The sequence below is a fragment of the Cinclus cinclus genome, chromosome 7, assembly GCF_963662255.1.
Source record: "Cinclus cinclus chromosome 7, bCinCin1.1, whole genome shotgun sequence".
Classification (NCBI taxonomy): Eukaryota; Metazoa; Chordata; class Aves; order Passeriformes; family Cinclidae; genus Cinclus; species Cinclus cinclus.
In genome coordinates, this window is record NC_085052.1 from 28,914,880 (window position 1) to 28,938,540 (window position 23,661).

Sequence of the window (23,661 nt, forward strand, 5' to 3'; positions counted from 1 at the left end):
GTTAATTAACTTTTCTGGTTCCAGAAGTTATTTGTTCCACTAAAATATACAGGAATGTGGGAAGTTGGCACTCTTGATTTATGGCTTTCACCTCATAATCTATTTTTCAAAAATGCACTATTCAAATTTGCTTTTGGTGCTAGATGAGAGATCATTAACCTGCTGTCTTGAGGGCAAGCATACCAGTAAAGGCAGACAGAAGTTCAGGAAAGCTATACCTCCAGATAAAGCAAACGAAAAACTCTTTAAATGCAAATGTGCCATTACCACAGTATGACTACGGGATCCATGGAAAGCAACAAACCGATAGCAGCTGCTGAAGAACATGGCTGCATGGCTTTCTCGGGTGGTGCAGCCCAAGCTCTCAGCTGAAGCCCCTGTGAGCCTCTGAGCTGACTTTTTGGATATCCACCGGTTGCTGGAATTCAACAGAATTCAGTAGTGCTCTGAAATGTTCTGTCTCCAAAAGCCTCTGAGGGTCTAAACTGACATTACATTCCCAGGGAGTTCTGTAGTCTTTGCAGTAGGGAAAGGTGGGTGGTAGGTGCCTTTGCTGAATTCCCCAACAAACTGACTTTAGGGGAGGTGCTGCAGATGGCAGACCTGGTCCTGGCTCTCCAAAACCCGGGAGGGCTGGGACATCAGCATGCTGCTGCCTGGCTCTTGGGATACCCTTGCCAACCTGGTCTCTCACAGAATCACAGAATGGGTCAGGCTCGAAGGGACCACAGGGGGGCATCTGGTCCAACCTCCCTGCTCAGCAGGGTTGTCCTAGACGACATGGCCCAGGATTGTGTCCAGTTCTTGAGTATCTGCAGCGAGCGAGACTCTACACCCTCTCTGGACAATCTGTTCCAGTGTCATTTGCACGGTGAAGAAGTTCTTTCTCTTCTTCTGGTGGAACTTCCAGCGCATCCCAGCAGCACCTCGCCTGTTGCTCCGTGTCCTGGTGCCGCCGGGAAGAGGCTGGTTCCATCTTCCCGGTAACCCGCCTTCACACATTTATACACATCAATGAGCTCTTGGAGTGGTGCGCCTTAAGCAGGGTGTAGGCGAGCCCGCGGAGAACGGACAGCCGCTTCTTCCAACCAGGGGAAGTGCCCCGGAGAGGCTGTGCCCGAACTCCCGCCCTGGCACCGGACGCAGGGAGCGGGTACCCCGCCAGCGTCAGATCAGCGCGGAGCTGCAGGTGAGGGCCGGGGCTGGGCAGGGGGCGGCGGGACGAGCCCCCGCGGGGTCCCGGTGCTGCCCCAGCGGCCGCGGACTCTTTGCCGCGCCGCGGCCGCTCGCTCCGAGATGCCTGGCGGAGGGAGACGTGGCGCGGCGTCGGTCTCCATGGCAGTAGGGCTGTGTGGGCGGAGTGGTTGGGGCCGCAGCGCGGCGGGCGGGCGCGCGCGGGAGAGAGGGAGGGAGGGAGGTGGGTGAGGGAAAGAAGGAGCGCGCACCCCCGGCCCGCCCCCGCCCCTCGCTGGGTGTTTGTGTCGGGCTGTGGCGGCGGCGCGGCCGAGGGGCTCCCGCCCTCCCGCCGCTGTGAGCCCGACAGCCCCGCGCCCGTCCCCGCCCCACGCCCGCCATGCGCGGCCCCTAGAGCAGCGGGCTCGGCGGCTGGTGCGGTGTCTGCGCGGCGGCGGCCATGGCGGTGGAGATGCGGCCGGAGCTGGTGGGGAAGCGGTTCCTGTGCCTCGGCGGCGAGGAACCGCCGGAGAGCGGACGCTGGCGGGCTGGGGTCATCCGCGCCGTGTCCCAGCGGGACTCGCACAGCCCCGACCTGGCGGTAAGAGCCGCGGCTCGGGCCGGGCCGGGGGCTGCGGCGGGGGGCGGCGGGCCCGGCGTGACACAGCCCCGCGCCCGGCCGGGCGCAGTGACGTGGAGCCGAGGGTCACGGCTGGCGCCAGGTGCGGCTCCGTACCCCGGCCATGCAGCCGCGGTGAGAGGGGGCCGGTGCCTGGCCTGGGCACCGAGGGACGATCGGGCTGCCCCTGGAGCAGCGGGGGAGAGTGCGGCTAATCCGGGGGAATGCAGAAGCTGCCGCCGCGTAGCGCTGATCGACTGGGTCCGACGCTCCGGTGAACGTTGTTATTAAAAGAATGTCATTGTTTCCCTTCCTTTCATGCCCGCTGTCACTGTTTTCCTAAGGGGTGTAGGAATGTGCGTGTAGGTTAGCGAAGGAGCCAGGATATGCTCTGTTGTGCTCAGACACACTCTCGGTATGGGGGGGAAACACGGCCAGGATTTCCTTGGGTTGGTGTTCTGAATACATAATCTGTAAAATGGAGTTTTATTGTGCTCCTCGGACTTGGTCGTTACATTGTTCGTGAATTCGCAGTCGCAGGAGTGCTCTGTTACCTCTGTGGTTGTCTCTCGCCGTGTTTTTATGTTATTTGGTGCTTCTGAAAGCACGTTTAAAAATATCACGGCTATGTAAATGGGCATTACGTAGGCTGAAAAAAGGAGTCACCGGACTGCGCTGGGCAATCCATATTGCTCCTGGCAAGGGGGAGGTGTTCACAGCCCGACACTGATCGGGTGGAATGTTGCCTTTTTTACAAACTCATCAGGTAAACAATTGCCTGGTATTAGAGATTATCGATTGCTTAGTTCCAGAAGTGTGAATCACAGAATTAGGAACTCTTGTTTTCGTTCGTTCCAGACTTCAAGCTTTGTTTCAAAAACAGAAAGTGGAGTTGAGATGCTACTTTTTTGCTATATTCAGGGTTAGTTTTCTTGTTTCTGCTTTTGTTTTTTTCCTTTTTTTTTTTTTTTGGCATATTGTTCCCATTCTCCAGCTGTAATGGATTTTTTCCCGTTCTTCAGCTATAATTCAAGGAGCCCTTGAATTCAAATTCATAATTCAAGTTCATGCCCTTCTTTATGAAATGGTTTATGTTTTCAGCCTTTGGCTATATGTGAGATTTGTCTAGAAGGCTTTATTTTTAGAACCTATTTTGGATGCTATTCTTGCAGGATAGCCTTTAGAATCTATAGACAATTATGGAAACAATGAGTAAGGTTTAAGGAGGTATTTACTAACATTTACAAGTCAGAGCCATAATTTGTAAACGCTGGCATAAAAGCATTTCAGGGGCTGTGTCTGTTATGTTAAATGAAAGGTGCATGCTGCAGATTGTAAAAACTTGCTCCTCTTCTTGACTTTGGTGTCTGTTTTTCTCTTCAGATGCTCTTTTACAATTCTTGGTAATTTAAGGAAGTATTGTCGATTTGCAGCTCGTTTCTGAGGCAGGATGACCAAGGGTATGCTTATGTGTTGTAGTGAGTACCATTTGGATAGATCCAAACTACCTGAGAAGGAGGATGGATGCTCCTGCTGCACTTCTGCACTTAGGCTGGGTGTAGTGCAGTGCTAACGTGGCCATATTCCTTCTGGTGTTCAAGATAGCTGCACAGCACTGCATTATCCCATGTAGATACACTTCTAGTCACCTGTGAGTGCTGGAAGCCTGGGAAGGTTTTGAAAATAATTTCTAGGCCTCAAGAGTCCCACGGTAGTACTTAACTACTGGAACATCATTGCCCTCTTTAAAGTGCAGCATTCGGGGTTTGTGTTACATGTTCTTTGGCCCCAAAGCACAAAGAAGTGGATAGAGGAAAAAATGATAAGGTTTCTTTAAGCAACAAGTAGTTTTTTGTAGGTTAGATTCTCTTTCTGCATTTATAATTAACATTAACTTCTTGTTAGTTGATACTTGCTAATATGATTATCCTCTCCCCCTAAGCCCAGCAAAGGACAAGGACATTTTTCTGTTAGCCCCGTTCTGTGTGCACTATCCTAACTGGAGTAGCTACTGCTCTTATCCTTCCATGGCTTTTGTTTTGAGGTGGCCATCCCTGTAAATAGTTCCAGACCCTTCTGCTCCCCATCATTCAAGTGAAGCAGTAATTCTTGTTGGCAGTTTCATTGCTGCCCACAGGGTGCAGTACAAGAATGCTGGAATTGACTTGTTGTCAATTTTGTGTTTTCCTGGTCCCACAAGAGTGGAATGGATGAATGAGAAATGCAGGTGCTGTCCTGAACCACAGGACAGGAGGAGGAGGGCAGCAGTGGGCATTTTAAATGTGAATTGCAACTGACTGGAAGTGAGTTTCCTCCTAATCCTGGCTTTGAAAGGAAGTACTATTTGCATTGACTTTGTATCTTTTCTTCCAGGGTAAGTGTGAACCCCCCAGTTAATTTCAACCAGTTTAAGAACAGGGAGAGGTTTGAAGAAGATTGCCTTCCCCTAGTCTGTGAAAGTTGACATCTGATAGCCCTCTCCCCAAAAAAACCATGAAAGCAAAGAGGTCAGGGCATTTGGTGTTCTCCTGGAAGTGAAGAGGCAACCTCCAGCTGGCCAGCCAGTTTCAAACCAGCTACAGCATATGCTTTCTTAGAACCATTCAGAGATAGATGATGGAAGTGATGGAGAGAGAAGCTGCATTTAAGGGCATGACAAAGAGCTGAGCATTAACAAAAGTGTGAGAGTAAGCCTCAATGTGTGCATATGGGAATATAAGGACAAATGGGGAGTTTTATGGGGTGCAGGAGCTCAAGGAGATGTAGATGAGCCTGGAGGCAAGTGGTGTAATTAATGGAGTGACCACAGGACTTCTAGGAGCAAATCCAGAGGAAACTGAGCTTCATTAGTTCTGCTGTAAACAGCAAATCAGGAGCTCCAGACCTGAAGGCTGGACTAGCTGCTCTCCACCTTTGAGCAGAGAAATCAAGAGGCCATTTTTCATATGCTGCTAAATTTGTTTCGTGATTGCATTCTTATACCTGAATTAATGATTGTTTTGATAGTTGAAATTATTGTCCTGGTTGAAAAACATAGGAAAGAACTCAATTGTCTAGTATTTTCTTCTTGCTAGGTCTTCCCTACTCCATGGAAGTATATTAAATAACTCTTTATACTTTTCATGACTGCAATATAGCTGATATGTAATATCTTTTTTATAATATATTTGTTTACAAAGAAAGAGAACACTATCAAAGTGTCTTTTCTCCCATTGCTTTATAGAAATTTTGCCTTCCTCAGCTTTCCCATTGATTCACCACTAGTGGGGAATATGGTGAGAACAGCTGGGACTGGTGGTGAGTGCTGATGGTCTCCTGGAACATGAATGCTCTTGCCATTATGTGAAACCCTCCATGCCAGGATTTGGAATGCCTCTTTCTTAGTCATCCTGTAATGCTTACAGATGTTGTAAACACCTGGCATACAGGTATAATGTGTGCAATGTATAAAATCTAATCCAGGAGTTTTCTTGCTGATTTTCATGGTCTGAGTCACAGCTTCATAAGTTGGACCTCTTGATCTTTCTTTCTTGGACATTGCTGTTGCATGCAAGGCATTTCTTTAAAAATAAAAACAAGGACAGAAGTTTGATATGTGTTTGTGTGTATATGTGAGTATGTGTTTCATAGCCATTGGGAGAATTCATAACTTTTTCAGCTTGACACCAAGTTGTTAGAGGAAACAGGGAGCTCTGTTTTTCCTTCCTTCTAACTGCCTGGAAAAGCTTGTGTGCTGCTCTGATTACAGTGGTAACTCTGGGCAAATAAAGAAATGGCCAGGAGGAAAGAGGTGGAGTCCATGCCATATGATCATCCTGGTCTTTACTCTCCCATAATAATTGCTTTCTGGGCCACAGGTTGCAAATCTTTGATGTGGGGAAAGAGAAAATGGAAGTGAACTTTTAAACATACAGTGTACAACTTTCTGTAAAGAAATTGCATTACTTTTAAAATACTGAATTCTCAGTAATTTCTAAGTTCGTGTTTATTGATGCATGAATTTTTCTGCCATGATCCGTATGGTTTGGAAGACAGCATAAAAATTTAGTTGATAGTCTTTAATGCATTATGATAGACAGACTAATATCTAATAATTGTGCATAGGGAGATGCTTTGTGGCAATAAATCACCATATCAGATACTCTTCATAAAAGCCTAAATATTAATGGTAGTTTAAAGCAGCTGTGTGATTTTTATTTGCAATAAAGTCAGTAAGATATAGTGGTGTAAACAACACACCAATACTTCTGGTGAATTGTGTTTTTTTGGAGTCTCATATTTGGTAGTTTACAAACAGGGAATTGTTAAAAATTCAGGAAGTTTGGTAAAATCACACAAAGAGAACATCAGCAGATTATGGTTCTGTTTTAACTGAATTTGCCTCCACTTAAAAGTTAAAATGGAAGTTTGCAAAATGTAATGCAAACTTACCGCTACTGTGTTACAGTTAATATGAAAATAATTTTAAAGAATTTTTTGATATTTGGAGAATATGTTTTAGACAAGTACTCCATACACTGATCAGTTTCTCACTAAATGATGAAGTTAAATTTGCCTTCTCTGTATGTGGAGCTGCTCTTACCTAGTCTTTTTACAAATTTTAATTGTTTTAATCTTTGTGCTTCTGCATTCCCAAAGTTTCTGAATGCAGTCTTTGTCATAGAGGCACAGATTTGCACTTCTGTAGATTACACTTGGTTTTTGCCATATATTGATTTTTAGTGCTGTGTGTTGCATTTTGTCCTCTGTTCTCCTTTTGCTAAGATAGTATTATAAGGAGAAAGTGCATGTGTTAGTTTTTTGAATGCATTTGAGCTGTTCTGTTTAAAAATGAGATTTCTTTTTTCATTCCTTATTTTAGAAATACATGCTCTGCAGCTTCGGCTTGTTAGCCATGACATAAGCTGGAAGACACAGAAAAGTCTTCGGTAAAATTATTGTAGAAAGTAAACAAATAAATATGCTTTAAACTAGTTGTGCACAGCTTGTTGGTGGTTAATGGAATTTAAAAATTCTGTGTGTTTTTGTACTAGCATCTGGGTTAAAGATGAAGAGCGAATTGTTGGTGAGGTTCCCTGTCATGTTATTTACTTCAGCTATTGGAGATGACACTAAAGACGTGTCAGAGTTTATCACATCACTGCTGCCTCTGAATGAAGGAATGTTGTTTCAGGATGTGTTTTATGTGTTTTGAATCTGGTTTGAAAGCAGTGGGAGAAGCTCAAAATGTGCCAGAGATTTAAACAAATTTCAGTCATTTCTGCTATTCTGTATCAGTATTGATGCCAACAAGAGTCTTGTAAGTTTGGTGCGTGTCAGCTGGGCAGTCTTTTCTTGGCTAAGCAGTAAAGAAAACTTCCTATTTCCTTTTGCGTTTCTAGTAAGGTTGAGCTTGTCATCCTGTGTCTGTGAAAGTTGCCTCATCTGTCTACCAGAGATAGCTCAGGAAGGAGTATCTCTTTCATAGTAATTTGACAAAAAGATCAGAGAAGTATTCTTATGAAATTGTCTGCAAGGATTCATTGCTTTATACTCTGCCTTTACCTCTTCACTTCTTTTACTAAAAGAAACCTGAGTATGATGTGGTTCAATAAGTAAATGTACCTGCACTGATGGATTTTGAGTAAAGTTTGTTTGAATGTCAAGATTGCAAAGAGTGTCCTGAGCTAGAGATGAATAATTTAATTAATTTGTTGCTTAGTTGCAATGTAAGCAACAGTGAACAAAGTATGGAAAAAGGTTTTATTCTATAGTTAAATCTTTCAGGTGGCTCTTAGGAAGAGATACCAGATATTTTCTTAATTTAAAAAAATAGCTTTTGCCTTTTATATGTTTTGCATATAAATACTGTATTATTCTACTGTTGCCTTACCTCAGATTTTTCTTTTTCTGGAACTTTGTGTAAATCTTTGGAGCTGTCTCAAAGCATGGCATAGCCATCATAAAGAGTCATAAAGAAAGAGCAACTATTTAATAGGAAGCCATTCTTATTGTGCACCTTCCAGGATCTCTGAACCTGCTTGAGAACAGCAGAACTGTTATTTAATATCAAATTAAATTAATTTTAAAATTCATGGTACTTGTGAAATTTGGCCAAAAATCAACTTAGCCTTCTTCTAATCCTACTACTGATGAACTGTAGAGATGCATAGTTCCATCAGTGATCTTGAATCTCTGCTGGGATTAGGCTTGACTTTCCCGACTTGGTAAACTGTGCTGATTTTTCTGAAAAAAGGTAAGTACAGATCATCCAAGAAGTTCAGCTGAAGTTGGCAGTAAGTGTTTGTCTTGGAAGAGACACCTCTGTGACATGCTGTTACTGCCCACTGTTGTGCCCTGGGCATTGACTTCTCATGTTGCTTCATGATGAGGAGGGAGGGTTTCCATCCTCACCTACTAAGTAGGGACTGAGACCTACTGTGCTTGTAACCAGCTTGTTCTTGGAAACTGGTGGAGAATGCTAAGCTAAACTAATGCTATATTGCTTCGTTATATTGATTCCTCTAGAAAATTATTATTGTTAGTTGATGTTATATCTGTGCACCAATACTTTTCAGTTTATAAGAGAATGAGAGCAAGGGATCCAGAGAAGCCTCAAGGTCTGTGCTGTGTTTTGCTTTCTAGTTATTTTCTTTAAAATATTATTTTACTTAAAACAGCTGTTGCAATGTTTAAGAATTAAGTGGAATGAAGCAGCTTGATTTGCTTCTGAGGAAGTTACTTTCATGTACGTGTAGCAACTGGCTTTGAGCTAATTCATATATTCTATTCAGAGCTTCATGGGCACAAAAGATGCAGCATGAGCATTAAAAGCACCTAGCTTGATCCTACAGTGGCAACACTTTTAGAAGCTTTGGAGACTGTGGTTCCACAGACATTTCTCTTGGTGGCACTGCTGGCTTAATTTTTTTTTAAGCGCTGAACAGTTTCCTGATCCATTCACCATATGGCACTCCAAGCAGTTGTACTGAGGCTGGAGGAGGTGGTATGGGATCAGTCCGAGGGTAGGAGCAGCTTAAGATGGATCTGTGTCCAGTGGAAATGTCTCTGGACCATGGCCTGAATGAAGTTGAAAACTGACTTAAATACCTTTGAGGGTTGCATGCAGTAATTAGTAGATGTGTTCAGTTGTATTGCAGTTGAATTAATGGTACTTGTTGGCATATTATGAGTAATTTCTTCTTTCAGCTGAATAAAGAAGCGTTCACATTAGCGCATGACATGAACATTTGGTGCCTGCTAATGCAAGACTTGTTTACAAAAGCCAGTTTTGGAAGAATAGATGTGAAACTAAATGCTCCGAGGGAAACCTAGGCATCTCTTATGTTAAAATGCATAAACCTCTGATGGCTTAGTAAATTATTGCCTATAATACTTCTGCATCAATGAAGATCTTTTTGAGTGTTCTGAACAGCACTGTAGCTGACACAGATGTTGAAATGATTGCAGTGAGGCTTCACTGCAGGTAACTCAAGTAGACACCACTAGCATATTGTTTGGGTTGCCTCACCATGGTTTTTTTTTTTCGCTAAGGTATCAGGGCTCTTCAATCAAATGATAGTTCAAAAATCTGAATTTTGATTGCGCTGTGAAAAAGAGAGCACTTGCTGCATCATTGCCAGGTGGTCCAAGTTGAATCTCTTCAGTCCTGCATGTCTGGTGAGGAGGAGCCAGAAAAGCTGTATTTTGGAGGAGTGTTGGCAAGGACAGTTCATTTTGAAACATTCCTCCAGCTGATTTCCTTTTTGCTTTTCTTGGCTTCTCTTCTTTCCTGAAACATGGACTGTAAATTTACTACCTCTCAAAAACAAACGAAGCAGCCCAAAAGCTGAAGTCAAGCAGACAAAAAAACTTGGTGTAATTATAGAAAATATGTGATCTAAACTATTCAGTCAGTATAGAAAATCTTGGAGAAGGAAAACCAGGAAATGGTATTGAAGTCTTAGGCTGGAGTTTGTCATTAATCTGTACTTTTTCTTGCACCCTAATTCTTCCTACAACATGAAGACTTCAGTTTTTCAGCCTTGGTCTTCATCAAAGGAGCAGGTGAGTATAATCAAGACATGGTGCAAGCACCTTTAAGAGGGGAGGTTAATGAGTTCTAGGCTGTGGACCCATGGTGAAATTTGAACAGTTAGGAACTAACTGTGGTTTAGTTGCCAATATTTTAGTCAAAAATATGAAAGCTGATATAGTGGAAGAATGAAATGGAATGAGGTACTGTGGCCTTCAGAGCTGTTGTGATATTTTGTTGTCACACCTCTACAGTTCTGGCATATGGCTGCACTTCCTCAGTGTTTTGTTATAGGGGTTTAGAACTCAGGGGCTTCATCCAGCAGAGGTCTTTGAGTTTTGTAGCCCTTCCTGGATTTCTCACAAATGAATTAGTGGGAAATCTTTTTGAATCTTTGTGAACTTCTCAAAATTCTGTGACAAAGAAGCATCAGGCTTTACCTATGCATCATACTCAGGATTCCCTTCTGTTGTTTCAGATATGCTTTCATCCCTGCATGTGCATGTGACTGTGCAAATCCACAGTCACCCCTTGTTTGCCATGCATGATTTTTTCATTATTTTTTGCATGGCACTCAGGATTTTATTAGCTCTGCTCTGTGACTTCATGTTTGTCTCTTGGAGCTTATAAATGTGGCATTTTTCCTTCACTGTTTAATAACCCAAGAGAAAAGGAGGTATCTGTTCTGTCAGACCCTACCAGCCCTGTCCAAATAAATGTCTCTTTGAAGTAGATTATTCCAAAGAGTGCAGTTTGTTTGCTTATCTTAAATGGCTATCTCCACCAAGATGTGTATCTTCACATGATTCCCTTTCTGCGTGTTGTTCTGAACAGATCTAATTTAATACTGTTGAGGGGGTTTTTTTGTTTTTTTTTCAGGAAATAAAGTGACATTATAAATGAGTTTTAAATTTTAAAGAATAGTAATCTATTTTTTTACTGGAGTATATAGTTGATTTTTCTTTTCTGTTTCGGTAACAAAATTGTCTATTGAAGATGCATTTACATTTAGTATACCCAGATGTCAAACCTTGGTAGTAATCTTAATAGCAGTTAAGCAGTGAGTAAGGTTTAAAAAAATGTGGAGGTGATAATGGAAAATTTCTGGCTTGCTAACAGTTAATTCAGTTAACATGTGTGCTGTCCTGAATACATCTTAACCTCCTGTATGTTGTTGTATTTTAAAATTTGTATGTAGGTCAGAATATGATATGTGAGTATTTTTAGGTAATGTCATGATCACTTCTCAATTAAATAGGTAGCTTTTCTGTGTAACATTTTGACTAATTTAAAGAAAGTTCAATTTGTTTTTATAAATAGAAAACCTTTCAAGTACTTTGTTACTTTGTAGTGTTTTTTCCCTTAACAGTTAATAAATTTTTTGTTACTGATTGCTTCTTACAAGACTTCAATTTAGTGAAGGCCTGAGACTATAGAAAATGAAAAATCTTGTTGAATAAATTATTCACTGACTAACTTTATGATTCCATCAAATGGTTTATTTTAAAACTGAATGTAGCACTTTAGTAAATGATTGTAAAGATTTTTGGATTTAAAATGAAAAGATTTGGCTTTCTGTTCATGCTTAGAAAAATGCCTTGCTGATACTGCTTAATATGGGGTATGTTTTTTGAGTTCTGTAATATTGCCCTTTTCAGGTAAAGAGAGATGTGTGTGTATACCTTGGCATGTTTTTCCCTGTCAAAATCTTTTCACAGTAAGTTGTCTGATAACTGATTTTAATTTTTAAATTTATTTTAACTTTTAAATGCATTTGAACATGGCTCATGTTCAATAACATGGCAAAACTGATTGCTGCTCCGTGGCTTAGTTTAAAGTGTGATACACAGAATACTAGTGTTAAGTTTGCTCATATATTACTTTTCTGCTAGAATAATGGCAGAACTTAATGGGGCTCTTCAGTTAGTTCCTCTTAAATGGAGAAAGTTTCTCTCCAGTGAGTTCTTAGGTTTGTTGGCTGGGGTAAAAGGGCTGCAGTCAATACCCTCTTAGGTTCTTTTCAAAGATGTGTTTTGTATTATGGTAACTACCCATTTCCAGGTACCTGGAACCTGTGTTCCAGGAATATTTACTGGTGTATTTCAGAGAGTTTAAGGCTTCAGTTGACTTAAGCAATTATTTCTATGTCTGTGTTTTTCCTTCCTTTTTTTACAGAAGTCTGGTTTTGATCTTGGTCTGCACTTTGGGAAGTATGTCTTCAGTTAAGAGGACATGGTAGGGACATGCAGAATGGCCCTCGGGAATCTTAGGATTGAGTTAGCTAAGTGTTTGGAGGCAGTAAGGCATGGAAAAGAGCTTTTACTTTTTCTTCCCCTTTTGTTTTCTTTTTCTTCCTCCCCCTCAAAAAAAACCCCAACTTTTTTATCAGTTCTTGAGCTTTCTTTAATCAAGACTTCCTGTGAAAAGACCAGGCGGGCACATACAGAAACTAGAATGTATAGGTCAGCCAACAGAGTAGGCAAGGAAAGAAGAGAGGACTGATGGTTTGAATATAGAAACCCATATGTAGTTTGATGTAAATTGACAAAAAGAAGGCTCCTCCTCTCTGCACAAAAGGCAGCATCCCTTCCTGGGAGGCTTGTGGCTGCTCTGGGTCCATTCTCTAGAACAAAGGAATGTTAAGAAATTTGTAAACAATGGAGGTCTAACTGTTGAAGTTCAGTACCTGAACTGATAGCTTGACTTAAACCTAGTAGTTTCTTAAGCTCAGGAAAAAAGGAAATCTCAGAAAGCATTGATTATTTAAGGTCAGAGCAGAGACATGAACCTGGTATTGCTGTGTAATTAATTACAGCTTGGGCCATGTGCAGTTCTTGTTCCTAAAGCTGTCAGTTTGGTATTTCTTATGTCAGTTGTAGAACTGGGGGGGGTGGGGGTGTGTGGATGGTCTTAATTGCTTTCTTTACTTCTCTTCCCAGGACTTAGCTGTATCTGCTTGTTTTTTGTCAGCTCTTGGCTGCAAAGGGAGGCTCACTTGTAACATAACAGGCATGTACTGCTCTTCCTTGAGGCTGCATGTATAGGACAGAGTGTCTGAGCCCCAACCTCACTTAGAATTGCAATGGTTTCAGGGATAGAGAGCTATAGGCTGGCAATCTAAATACCATAGATAATAACACAGGAGCATAATTCTGGGAGTTAGGAAAGTTTCTGGAAAGTTGGGTGTTGGAAACTGCTTCCCTAAAACACATTGTGGTGGAGGGAGATGGTGCCTGATATTGTGGTAGGTTTGGACACCTGTGGTGCACAGAAAAGTGGTTCTGAATGTGTCTGTGCTAATGCACATTTTCTCTGAATATGTGCTGCTTGATTGGCTTCCCTTTCAGCTGATTTTTTAAATCTCAGATTTTAAGTAAAGCTGCTGTTGAATTCTTTTATGAAAGCTCAAACAGGCAGGTAGCCTTGAAGGGGATTAGTTTATCACACATCTGGTAAAGTACAAACTCCTTCTGCAGCTTTGTCCACCTTCAGGCTATTCAAGTGTGATCTTACTGTTTGAACCAGTGAGGCAACAGAATTACCCTTTTTCTTCAGTGTGGAGAAGTTGTTGGGTTTTTACCCTTTAGGTCTTAGAAGACAGTGATGTCTAACTTAAATATGTGTTTTGCTGAAAGCTACTTTTAATTAATACCAGGTGTTTTTTTCCCCACATCAGTATTCCATACCTTTATTGGGTCTGTCAGCTGGGAAGTAGCAGCATGAAGTTTGGAACTGCAGTTGTTCCTGTTAGGCAAGCAGCCAGCTCACCATCAGTACAGTGTACAGATTTGCAAGTCATTTGTTTTGCAAGTCTCATAAGAAATTCATTTGTGGGCAGAAACATCCAGATCCTCTGAAATTTGTCAGTACCTGAAAGTTAATAAGGAAATCTTGACTGGAAAACATGCTTAAAAATTATATATATATATGTGTGTGTGTATGTATATATACACACACCCCTGGAAACAATAGTAGAAAGTAATATATTTGTGCGGTAATGATATATTGCTTACTAGTATTGGCATTTATGGTGATAAAAACTAGAGATATTTCATAAGAGAATTGATATATTCACTATGCAACAGAAATTGAAAATTGCTGCTGTAGTACTTGTGCAATGGCCTGTGCAGGCCTTTCCTCTGCTGTGTTTTATTGGCATTGTTGATTGGGAGAGGAGATCTGAGAGGTGGGGTTTGTGGTCTATGGCACTTGTAGTGGTGAAGGGTGATGTGGGGAGCAGTAACGATGGACATGGGGCAGAACATGCTCTTTGTTGTGCTTTGAAGTCTATTTCTCTATTGCTTGCTTCTGTGTAATCCTTTTATCTGTTTTCCATCACTACTGATGTTATTTAAAATGGGAAGTACTTACTGAGATACTCTAATGAAAGATTTTACTTACAGTCTGGAAGAAAATGAAGTCCTGTTTTAGCAGTTATGCCAAACAGGTTAACACTTTGAAGGGTGGCTGGCCTGTAACTTAAAGTGTATGTACATTATGGGAAATGCACTCCTGGGGAAAAGAATACAATTGAAATTTTCCTATAGGTTGTAATGTATAGAAGTAATTTGCAAAGAAATCTTTAAATACTTTAGTGGAACACGTAATATCACAGTCATTACAACTAGAAGGCATTGTTAATGTGCTTTGAAATGAGTGCTGTTTAATAATATCCTCATGCATCTTGCTGTATTTTATGTTTTTTCTTACCTTCTAAAGGTAGCTAGCATGACAAAACTGGCAATGGAAAGTGTTATGCAGGGAGAAGATGTCTTAAAGTGGCATATTAGACTGAGATCTTTCTGAATACATGAGTGAAAATTATTGACACTGCTTTTAATCTTCTTTCATCATGTGCAAAGCACTCAATCCTGTTTAGCACCAAAGCACCAAGTCCTGTTTAGCATTTCTTGTAGCCTACGTACCCCAATGATGAGCTATATTTTAATTTCTCTTTAGACCATATCTCTTTATTGCATCTTTCTATGATTAGAGTACTTCAGGATTCTCATAATCACCTTGTCCTGTCCTCACAGTTGGAAGACTCCAGTAAACCTCCCTTCCCTCGGGAAATAAGATATAGTTAGCTAACTAATAACTTTTATTTTTATTGTGAAGATCAAACCTACTGAAGCTACTGATTTCTCATTTAAAAATAAAAGACGTATGTTGCTTCTGGTAATGGTATGTGGTTACACAGGTCTATTGGCTCCTTATATCTGTGGGCAATGAATTGATTTAGTAGTGGTATATTTTTGGTGAAGATGATCTGATGGGTTGGGGGTGGTTAACTTCAAAAATGGACGAAGATAAGACTGAGATGTTTCAGGGTAAATAGACTGTGTATTGCTTGGTAAACTTTGGCCAAGTCTCAGTTTTAGAATTGCTGAGATTACAGTTTCTGTATCCATGCAACTCTGTTTACTTTGTAGGACTGTTTGACCAAGACCTCACTGTGGTAGGTGCTGTGCAAATGCAGAGCTAAAATTGTCACTGCTACAGAGTTTCTGAAATCCAGATCGACAAGGAGCCGAAATGAGGTTATAATGATGTATTGTTTGTGTCCTACAGCCTGACCTTTGGGAAATCTCTTGACAGGAGAGAGTAGGAGACATTTTTGAGGTGTATAGCAAAGTAGCTCTACTGAAGTTTCTCAGTTGTCTGTCAGACATGAAGGATAGCCAGGGATGAAACTCCAAGGTAGCAGGTTGAAATGGGATTTTCTCCTCCCCCCCACCCTTTCTTTTCTTTTTCCCCCCACCCTTTCTTTTCTTTTTCCCCCCTTTTATTCACTCCTCCCTTTTCCTTAAAAAAAAAAAAAAGCAAAACAAAAAAACAGCCAGTGACAGGTTCTAAGTATACATCAGAAGTGAGATTTGGCATTTTGTGGCTGAGTCTGAAGTCTTTGAAACCAAAATCCCATTAAGTTTCATTAATAAAGGAAGGAGGCAAAATTATGTAGAAAAAACATATTCTGTCATTATGAATGATTATGCAATTATTGTGTAACTGCATTGTGAGGTGCTGTGTGTGAGCAGAGTTCTGTGAAGTCCAAAGGAAAGAATGATGTAATAACTGAAGTGCAGACCTAGGGTAGGACTTAAAGACACATAAGGGTAAGAACCTTGAAGGAGATGATATAAAAAATAGTATTGGGCTGAACACTGAAAGTTCAGTCTTTAACACAGTTAACACATTAACACACTTTAACACATGCCTGAGGTGCAAACTATGCATGTTGCTGTCACTGAGAGGGATTTAATGGGTTTTGTGACCCTAACCATAGGACTGTGCTAAGCAGGCTGAACCAGATCCTATTAGAAGTACATTCTGAACTTATTTCCCCGCAGCACAGAGGATGTATTTTTCATTTCTATCACACTTCTTTTGTTCCTGTGGTATCAACTCAGGAACCAGCTTTTGGAAATGGATTGAATTTGTGACTTTTGAACTTGGTGCATATAATTTGTGGTCTAGGAAACCAAGTGGTAAGTGGAACGAGGTATTTCTAATGAAAGTTTAAGTGAATACTGATCTCAAAGTTTGAATACTACCTTTTCAATCCTAAAGGCTTTGGAATAATTTTATTTGAATGCTTTTGTGATGATTTAGTAGGCCCACCGTCATTGGCATCTTGATGACAGAGGTTGGTGGCAATTTGAGTTGCCTGCAGATGTTTTAATATATCACTTGTGATGCTAGTTGTGTTTTATGTTATAGATGCAGAAAAGACCCCTTGGTTTTGAGTTTATTGTAGAGGTTTTAATAATTGGGAGTGACAGAGGAGTTGAGTAATAATCAAATTAACCTGGATTTCCTAAACATGTAACTGTCGAGATCCTTTTTGTGTGAGGAACTGATTTGATTTGTCAAGATGTCAAATTGGTCACAAGCCAAGCTTATCATTTCTGGGGGTTGCATCAAGAAAAGAAGTGCTCCATGTGTTGTGATCTGTATTCATTCAGTTTTGCTGAACAAAATTTTAGGTGCTAAGTAGGGTTTGTGACACCCCCTTGTTTTAACATTTCCAATGTTAAAGAATGTTAACATTTCCAATGTTTACCACTTGTGTAAAAGTGGTAAAACATGGTGAAATCTGGACTGTGCTAATATTAAATGCCCTCACAATTAAGTTCTTATTTCTTCCACAAGGGGACAACTTTAGGGAGTTGTTGGGGAAGAAGAATCATTGGTGTGCTTGCAGTTCTTTGAGACTGTGCTTCTCGAATTGGGAGGGAGTATTTGTCCTAATTTGATAGATTTGGAAATACTGTGAATATTTTATATTGGCTAAGTTATTGGAATGGCTAACTGTGTGAACATATTGGTTTAGTTTAATGGGAAGGAGGAGGTGGAGGTGTCTAGGGAAAATAGGCAGGAACAGAAAGAATTTTGTGTCTTGGCAAAGAATTTGAGTGCTGTTAAGCCAGTGACTGTCATCCCTTGTGTTTTGGGGTTTTTTTCTTTGCTTTTTTTGGCTTCTTTGTTTTTAATTAAGCCTACAGGACTGCTGTTGTAAAAGAAGATTTTAACAAAAAAAATTTCCCCACATTTTCAGCTCCCACTCAGAAGTGTGGGCTGTAATAATTCAAGCATTCGGACTGAGATGTAGGAGTCCTGAAAATGGGTGTGCCTGAAAAAAACAACATAGCCTTAAGTTTCACCACAAGATGTTAAAATAGACATTCTCTAGACTTCTTTCTCAATCTTTCTCTCATTGTACTTGAATAAAAATAGGAAATCAGTTTGGTTACAGGTTCCAGAAAGATAATCTAAAGTATCAGTCAGTAAACAAGGTAGAGCCAGTAGGTGATAAATGGTACTTATGGGTCACAGGGCTTTGCCAAAGAGCACAATCAAAGGAATTGCGTGTATGAATAAGTTCTGTTGCAGCATCTGGGTCTCTGGAGGTAGATGTGCTGAACTATAAGTGAGAGCAAAACTTAGTTCTGTAGCTAAATCCAGTTTGTAGTTTTCTACAAATCCCTGCTCTGAGAATTGGTTAAGTTTTTGTGCCTTATGATGGGAGGGAGTCTGCCTTTTTAAGGGAAAACCTTGGTGAACCTGCAACTTTTGTATCCTGTGCTTGTGGTGTGTTTATATATAGTAGGCAGTCAGTTGAAAGGGCTACTGAGAAAAGAGGTCATCTAGACTTAGCAAACATGTTAAGAAAAAATAGGAACTTTCAAAAGGTGGGGTTTATTGTGTGACTGTATTTAGAGTGTAGTCAAATCAAGTTTCAAAGGTAGAGAAACAATTATTAAATGTTTTGCTGTAGGTGGTGGGTAAAAAACTAGATATGCTTTTCATCATCTGAGTCTTTGAAATAAAAGTGGGGTTGAGGGGATGTGAAAGGGGAGTGAAAGAAGTGCTAAAATGAGTTTTTTCACCAGACAAAAAACCAACCAACAAACAAAACAACAACAACAAAAAACACGTGAAGAGGGGAGTAAAATTACTGGGTTTATGGCACTTTACTGAGTTTAGGGGTTTTGGTGTTACTTGAATTTTTGTCCCTAGGTTCATTGTTTCAAATAAGTTTTGTAGGCTTCCCTTGTGGATAAGAGCAGAGGGGGCAGAAATTATTTGCTGAATGATGTTTTGCTCTGACAGCTGGATATTTCTGTCCTTTGTAAATGTCTCTTTAATGAGCTGCACTATTACTGTGGCTTCTTAGCTTCCATTAGGCGTGCAGTGCATTGGATGAGGAATGTTACATTCTGGAAAGCGCAGCTGCAAGAACCCAGGATTTTGATGTCTGTGTTGCAGAATGTGTTTACTGTGGTGGCATTAGACGTGCTGGCAAGTCATTGTCTGGCACTAATGTAGCTGCTAAGCATTGGGACAGAAGCCAGCTGAGTATTTTGTGTGAAAGAGAACCCTCTAAAACAAAACTGTAAACTGATTCATGATCTTCTGTGCTAAATAATAATCTGTTTATCCACCATCAGTCCTTCTAACAGTTTAACCTGTTGTGCATTGGCTGAGAATCCTGACAAACCATAGGTTGCACTAACTTGGTTGAATGCCCAGGTATTGCTTGTGTTTGTATTCACAGATCACTCTGACCAGCTTGTATCTGATGTTTTCTTAGCTGGTCTTTGCCCACCTTTTTTCCAGAGTTGGTTTTGCTGATGTGATGCTCTGGGCTAATAAATCTGTTGCCAGTTAAGTACCAAAACTCTTGAGTTTACTTAGGCAAATGAACTGCTGCACTCCACATGACAGGCAGCTGCAGATGCTGTATAATTGGCAATTGCTGGTAAATCCTGTTCTGGTTTATTGATGAACCTAATCACAGAAAGGAAAATCTAGGTTTCTTACATTAGAATTGGCTATTTACTTGTCAGTTCAGTGTATAGCACAGCAAAATTCTGAGCCATAGTGTTCAGGACTCTTGGCAATAAAAATAATCCATTAAAATAATCTAGTAGTAATTATCTCTTGAATAATTGAGGCTGTGAAGCTTTATTGGAGGTTGTCTGTCTGGGTTTTCAAAGCACTTTTAATACAGGCATATTTTTCACAAAGGGCATTAAAACTTGATTTGAAGGTTCTGAGTAGTGAGTCCATTGTCCGTTGTTATTGGTTAATCATTGTTGTTAAAATACTACTGAATCTCCTGTTGAGAAGCACCACAGGGTGAATTTCAAGTTCTGTGATTCCCCTCTCACTGCTCTGCTGCCTGATCCCAGAATTGTCTAATGCTTTTGTGATTGTCGCATTTAGTTCTTGAGCAGAAGCCTTAACAGATTGAGAAGTCCGTGAGATTTTGGAATCCTTCAGTGCTGTCCGGAGGCTGTTTTGAATGCAAAACAGCTGAATTTTCAAGTGACTAATGTGACATTTGTTTAAGCACAAAACTTTTTGAAAGATACAAAGCATCAATGATCATTGCTAGTATGCTTGGCTTGGTCTTCTTAGCATAGCTGAGAACTAATGGAAGAGATCTGCAGCCTGTTAGAAAGAAACTCAGTTCTTCAGTTCATCTGGGCACTGTCTTCCCCAAACTGGAGCTCATATGTGGAGCAAAACAACTTTATGAAGGTGGAATGTACGTCTGCTGTGAAACTTTGTTGCCCGGTCTGCGTAATTAATTACTTGAGGATATAAATTTATTAGCTTTCTGCTAACGAAAACCTGTCTGGTGTAGCATTAAGTTTTTGTCATGTGAGAAAATCTCAAATCCTGGCAGCTCAGACAGCGTTATCACTGTCTTCTCAGCAGATGATTTGTTTGGGTTATACAAATATACCTTGCCTTGACAAACAGCAGAGGAGAAGAGAATCACATACCAGAGAAGTTTCTGTGAAACTTCAGTACCTATCTATGTAAAAACTTGGGAGCTGCTGACTGTGCAGACATGTTAATGATGATAAGAAATGTTTATTCATTGTTTTAGGCAGAGAATAAAAAGAAGTAAAAAGAAAATTTTGAAGGAGCCCTAGTTGTGACTTCGTCATAGTGGCCTATTACTATCTAGTGTTTTTCTTTGAAGTGTTTCCTGGTGGTAATACTTGCCAGTTAAAGTCAAATTTTTCTGTCTTGGTTAGTAATTTGGACTAAATGGATTTTTCTGCCTATTTTCAGTAGCTCTTCAACACTCTTCTGCATCCTCCATTTTTTTAGTGTGCTTCTAAAAATGTGGATCCCTGAGATAGATACAGTACTTTAGCTTCAGTCTCAGAAAATGTTGGGTAAAATTATTTTGTTGTTTTTGGTCCCTGATGTTATTCAGAATTTCATTGAAGGAGTAGGTATTCAGTGTCTCTCGCTGTGGCAAGGTGCTGTAAATCATTGATGTCTTCTGGTCTCCCATGCCTCTAAAATTTGGGCTCCTGATGGGTTCCAAACTTGGTGGGAATGTTACCCGCATGCTTAACTCCAAGTGTAAGGGAAAAAAAAAATACTTTCTTAAGCACTGCAAGAAGTTGCCAGTTTTTCTTCTGGAAAAAGAAATTATAGAAAGTTGTGCTGGTTTCTCAGCCTGAGAAGTAGGGGTTTTTTGGGAGTTTTTCATTAGTTTGGGGGGTTTTGTTTGTTTATTAAATATACATTTATTAACATTTACTTTATCCTAGGGTTTTTACTTTTATTCCCAGAGATAGTGTATTTCTACATTCAAGTCCACAAAAAAATTAAATACCAGAAAGAAGCAAGCTAACACTTGTCAGTGTCTTTTTGATGTGGTTGTGACGTCAGATTTACTATCTTTTTTGATCTACTTCTGTTTTAGAAAGTGGACCACCCTCCTACTGTCTGCAGTTTTTGTTGTAGAACTGCCCTGATTGGCTGTCCATCCTGACTTTTCTTGGTGTGGCTTTTATAATTAATTCTCTAGATGTGTTTTATTTCTGTATCTTCAACACATTTCTTATATGAGTTACTTTGAAACCATGTTGTAAATTTCTGAATAATTTGTGAATTCAAGAACTTCACAAAAAATCTTCTGCTAATGGTTATTTACCTCATTATTTTCCATCTTTATGCCAACACCCATTTGCGTGGGTGACTTTCTCCACTTTGAGAGGCTTGACAGACTAGGGCCTGCTGTGATCAAGTAGACCCTTTTTCTAAAATGGATTCCAAACTACGTGACCCACCTTGGCTGAGAAAGGGGAGCACATAACTGGTGAGGTCCAGCACTAGGGCTGGACTCCTTAGCTCTGTCTTGTTCTGTGGAGACTGAGTGGGGTGATAGCAGGAGTGCAGACTGCACAACTCCAGTGCTTCTCTGTGAACCAACAGTAGGAAGGATGTGGTGAGGAAAATAGGGCAACTTGAGCACTAAAATGGCTGCATCTCCCTTTCCTGGAGCATCCTCACTTTGCTTCAGCATAGACATTTTCATCCCAGTTTGTTCTTTACCCATCTCACAGCTCTGAGACCCTGGCATTGCCTGTCCTGTACTCTGACAATAGCATTCGTGGGATCCAACCTTTTGCCCTGCAGATGGTCTTCCCTGTTTTCCTTTAGCCCTTTGTCCTTCTGTCTGTCTGGAAAACAGCAGTGACTCTGTAATTCACCAAGGAAGAGTGCACCTGAAAGGTCACATCAATACTCTTTGAAATGTCTGGATGGGAAAAAAGAAGGATTAGCTAAACTTATTTGTTTAGATGTGAATAGAGGGTTCAGCCTAAGCCACCAGCATACTGAAAGTAGAAAAACCAAAGCAAACCATCCCCAGCCCTAACTGGCACTTAGTATCTCTGCTGTACCTTGCTTATTAGTTATAGTATGAACTACTTACTGATTGCCAGTTCTCTGAAGGGAGGTGCAAAGAAGTTGCACTGTGTTGGCATAAGGGGTTGGCTTTCACAGGGCTGTTCCCAGAGGAAACTGAATCATAATTTCTTCCTAGTGGAGGAACTTTGTCATGATGATGAACTTTGGTATGTATGATGTGCATTTCATCTCCCTCCACAGTGTTAGTGCACCCTCAGATCTTATGCTTTATTCAATAGCATCTGTAAATTGTTTGGCATAAAACATCCTGTTTAAGAAAGACCTACTTTTAAAATGAAATGTTTAACCAGAAGAAATCCTTTTGAAATTTCTGAATTTTCAAACAGCTATCAGCATCAGAAGTACAATATTGCTGGAAACACGTGATGTGTGGTCTTCATTTAAATGTATGAATTTGTCACTGAAAGGGAACTGTGGAGCTATTAGTGGTATACTGTAGTATAAATGGTCTTAAATGCAGTTGTGATTTAGTAAGCTGTACCAGATTTCAAGCTGTCTGCATTGCAGCCTTTTTGTTATTAATAGTTAATGATCCTCTGTCTGTAAGGAGATTCTTGCTTTCAAACTTCCCTCCCCCTCAATCCTTAGGACTTAACATTTTTCCTCTTAAGTGGGAGAATGGGTACAATTGCTCTCAGAGCTATCAGGGCTGTTTTGTAGGTAATCTGGACAGATTTTGCTGGAGAACAATGTGAGCCCCATCTCAGGTCTGCTAGGCTTGCCTTGGCTGTAGGCATTCTTATCATCCACACACTGATCATCTTGCAGGGCACTGCAGTGTGCTGGTTTTAGCCTGATGATGACCCCGGATTATGTTCTTGTTCATGACATGTCTGCAGCGAGTGCAAGGTTCCAATTATATTTGCCTTCAGGCAGTTTGCAAGAGATGGTGGGGAAAGGAGAGGGCAGGAAGAAGAGAAATAATTTGTGTAACTTAGAAAAGACTTTGGAAAGACTGTTTCAGGGAAGAAATCTACATTTACAGTCCTCATCTAAGACTTGTAAATCACAAATACGAATAAATTCAAAATATAAGAATACCTCTTGGGTTATGTTTTTTTTGTTTTAGTTTTTTTCTTCCCCTTCACAGAAGAAAGTCTGTTAAAGTGATCTGGTTTTGTTTTAAGGATAACTTATGGAGACTCTACATTGCAGAAAAAAAACACACAATTTTCATGTCTTGTGCTTTGGAAACAAGTAAGATAACAATGAACTCTGAACTGGAGCTCAGAAAATGTTGGATTTTGCCACATTTTCCTTTTTGCAGATTGAATAATGTCACCAAAACTGCTTGGCTAGTTGATTCTTTTTCATTACCTCTCTGCTTGCCTGTTATCTCTTCAGTTTAGATTAACTTCAGCTTTACTACTGCTTTTACTGGTAAGCAATCTCTTTCAAGACCTGGGGACAGAGAAGGCTTGAACTCTTCACATAGCAGTGAATAGGCAATACTGTTGTGCCAAATTCATGACAACATGAGCTATAATTGAGCCATCAGTGAGACTTTGTGACTCTTCATAGCTTGTCCTGCAATCAGACATTAAAGAAAAAAGACACTGTGTTTTCAATTACAGCAACAGTTCTACAAGCTTAGTTTGTAATTTCAGTT

At 40.5% G+C, this 23,661-nt stretch overlaps 1 protein-coding gene across 3 annotated transcripts in view; it reads left to right on the forward strand.

Moving 5' to 3' along the window:
* Window positions 1–1,633: 1,633 nt before the first annotated feature.
* Window positions 1,634–23,661, forward strand: part of JMJD1C (jumonji domain containing 1C) — a 159,791-nt gene continuing 137,763 nt past the window's right edge. For all 3 annotated transcript variants that reach the window (XM_062496809.1, XM_062496810.1, XM_062496811.1), the window contains exon 1: window positions 1,634–1,774. In XM_062496809.1, coding sequence (XP_062352793.1) covers window positions 1,634–1,774 — 141 coding nt within the window. The remainder of the gene's footprint in view (window positions 1,775–23,661) is intronic.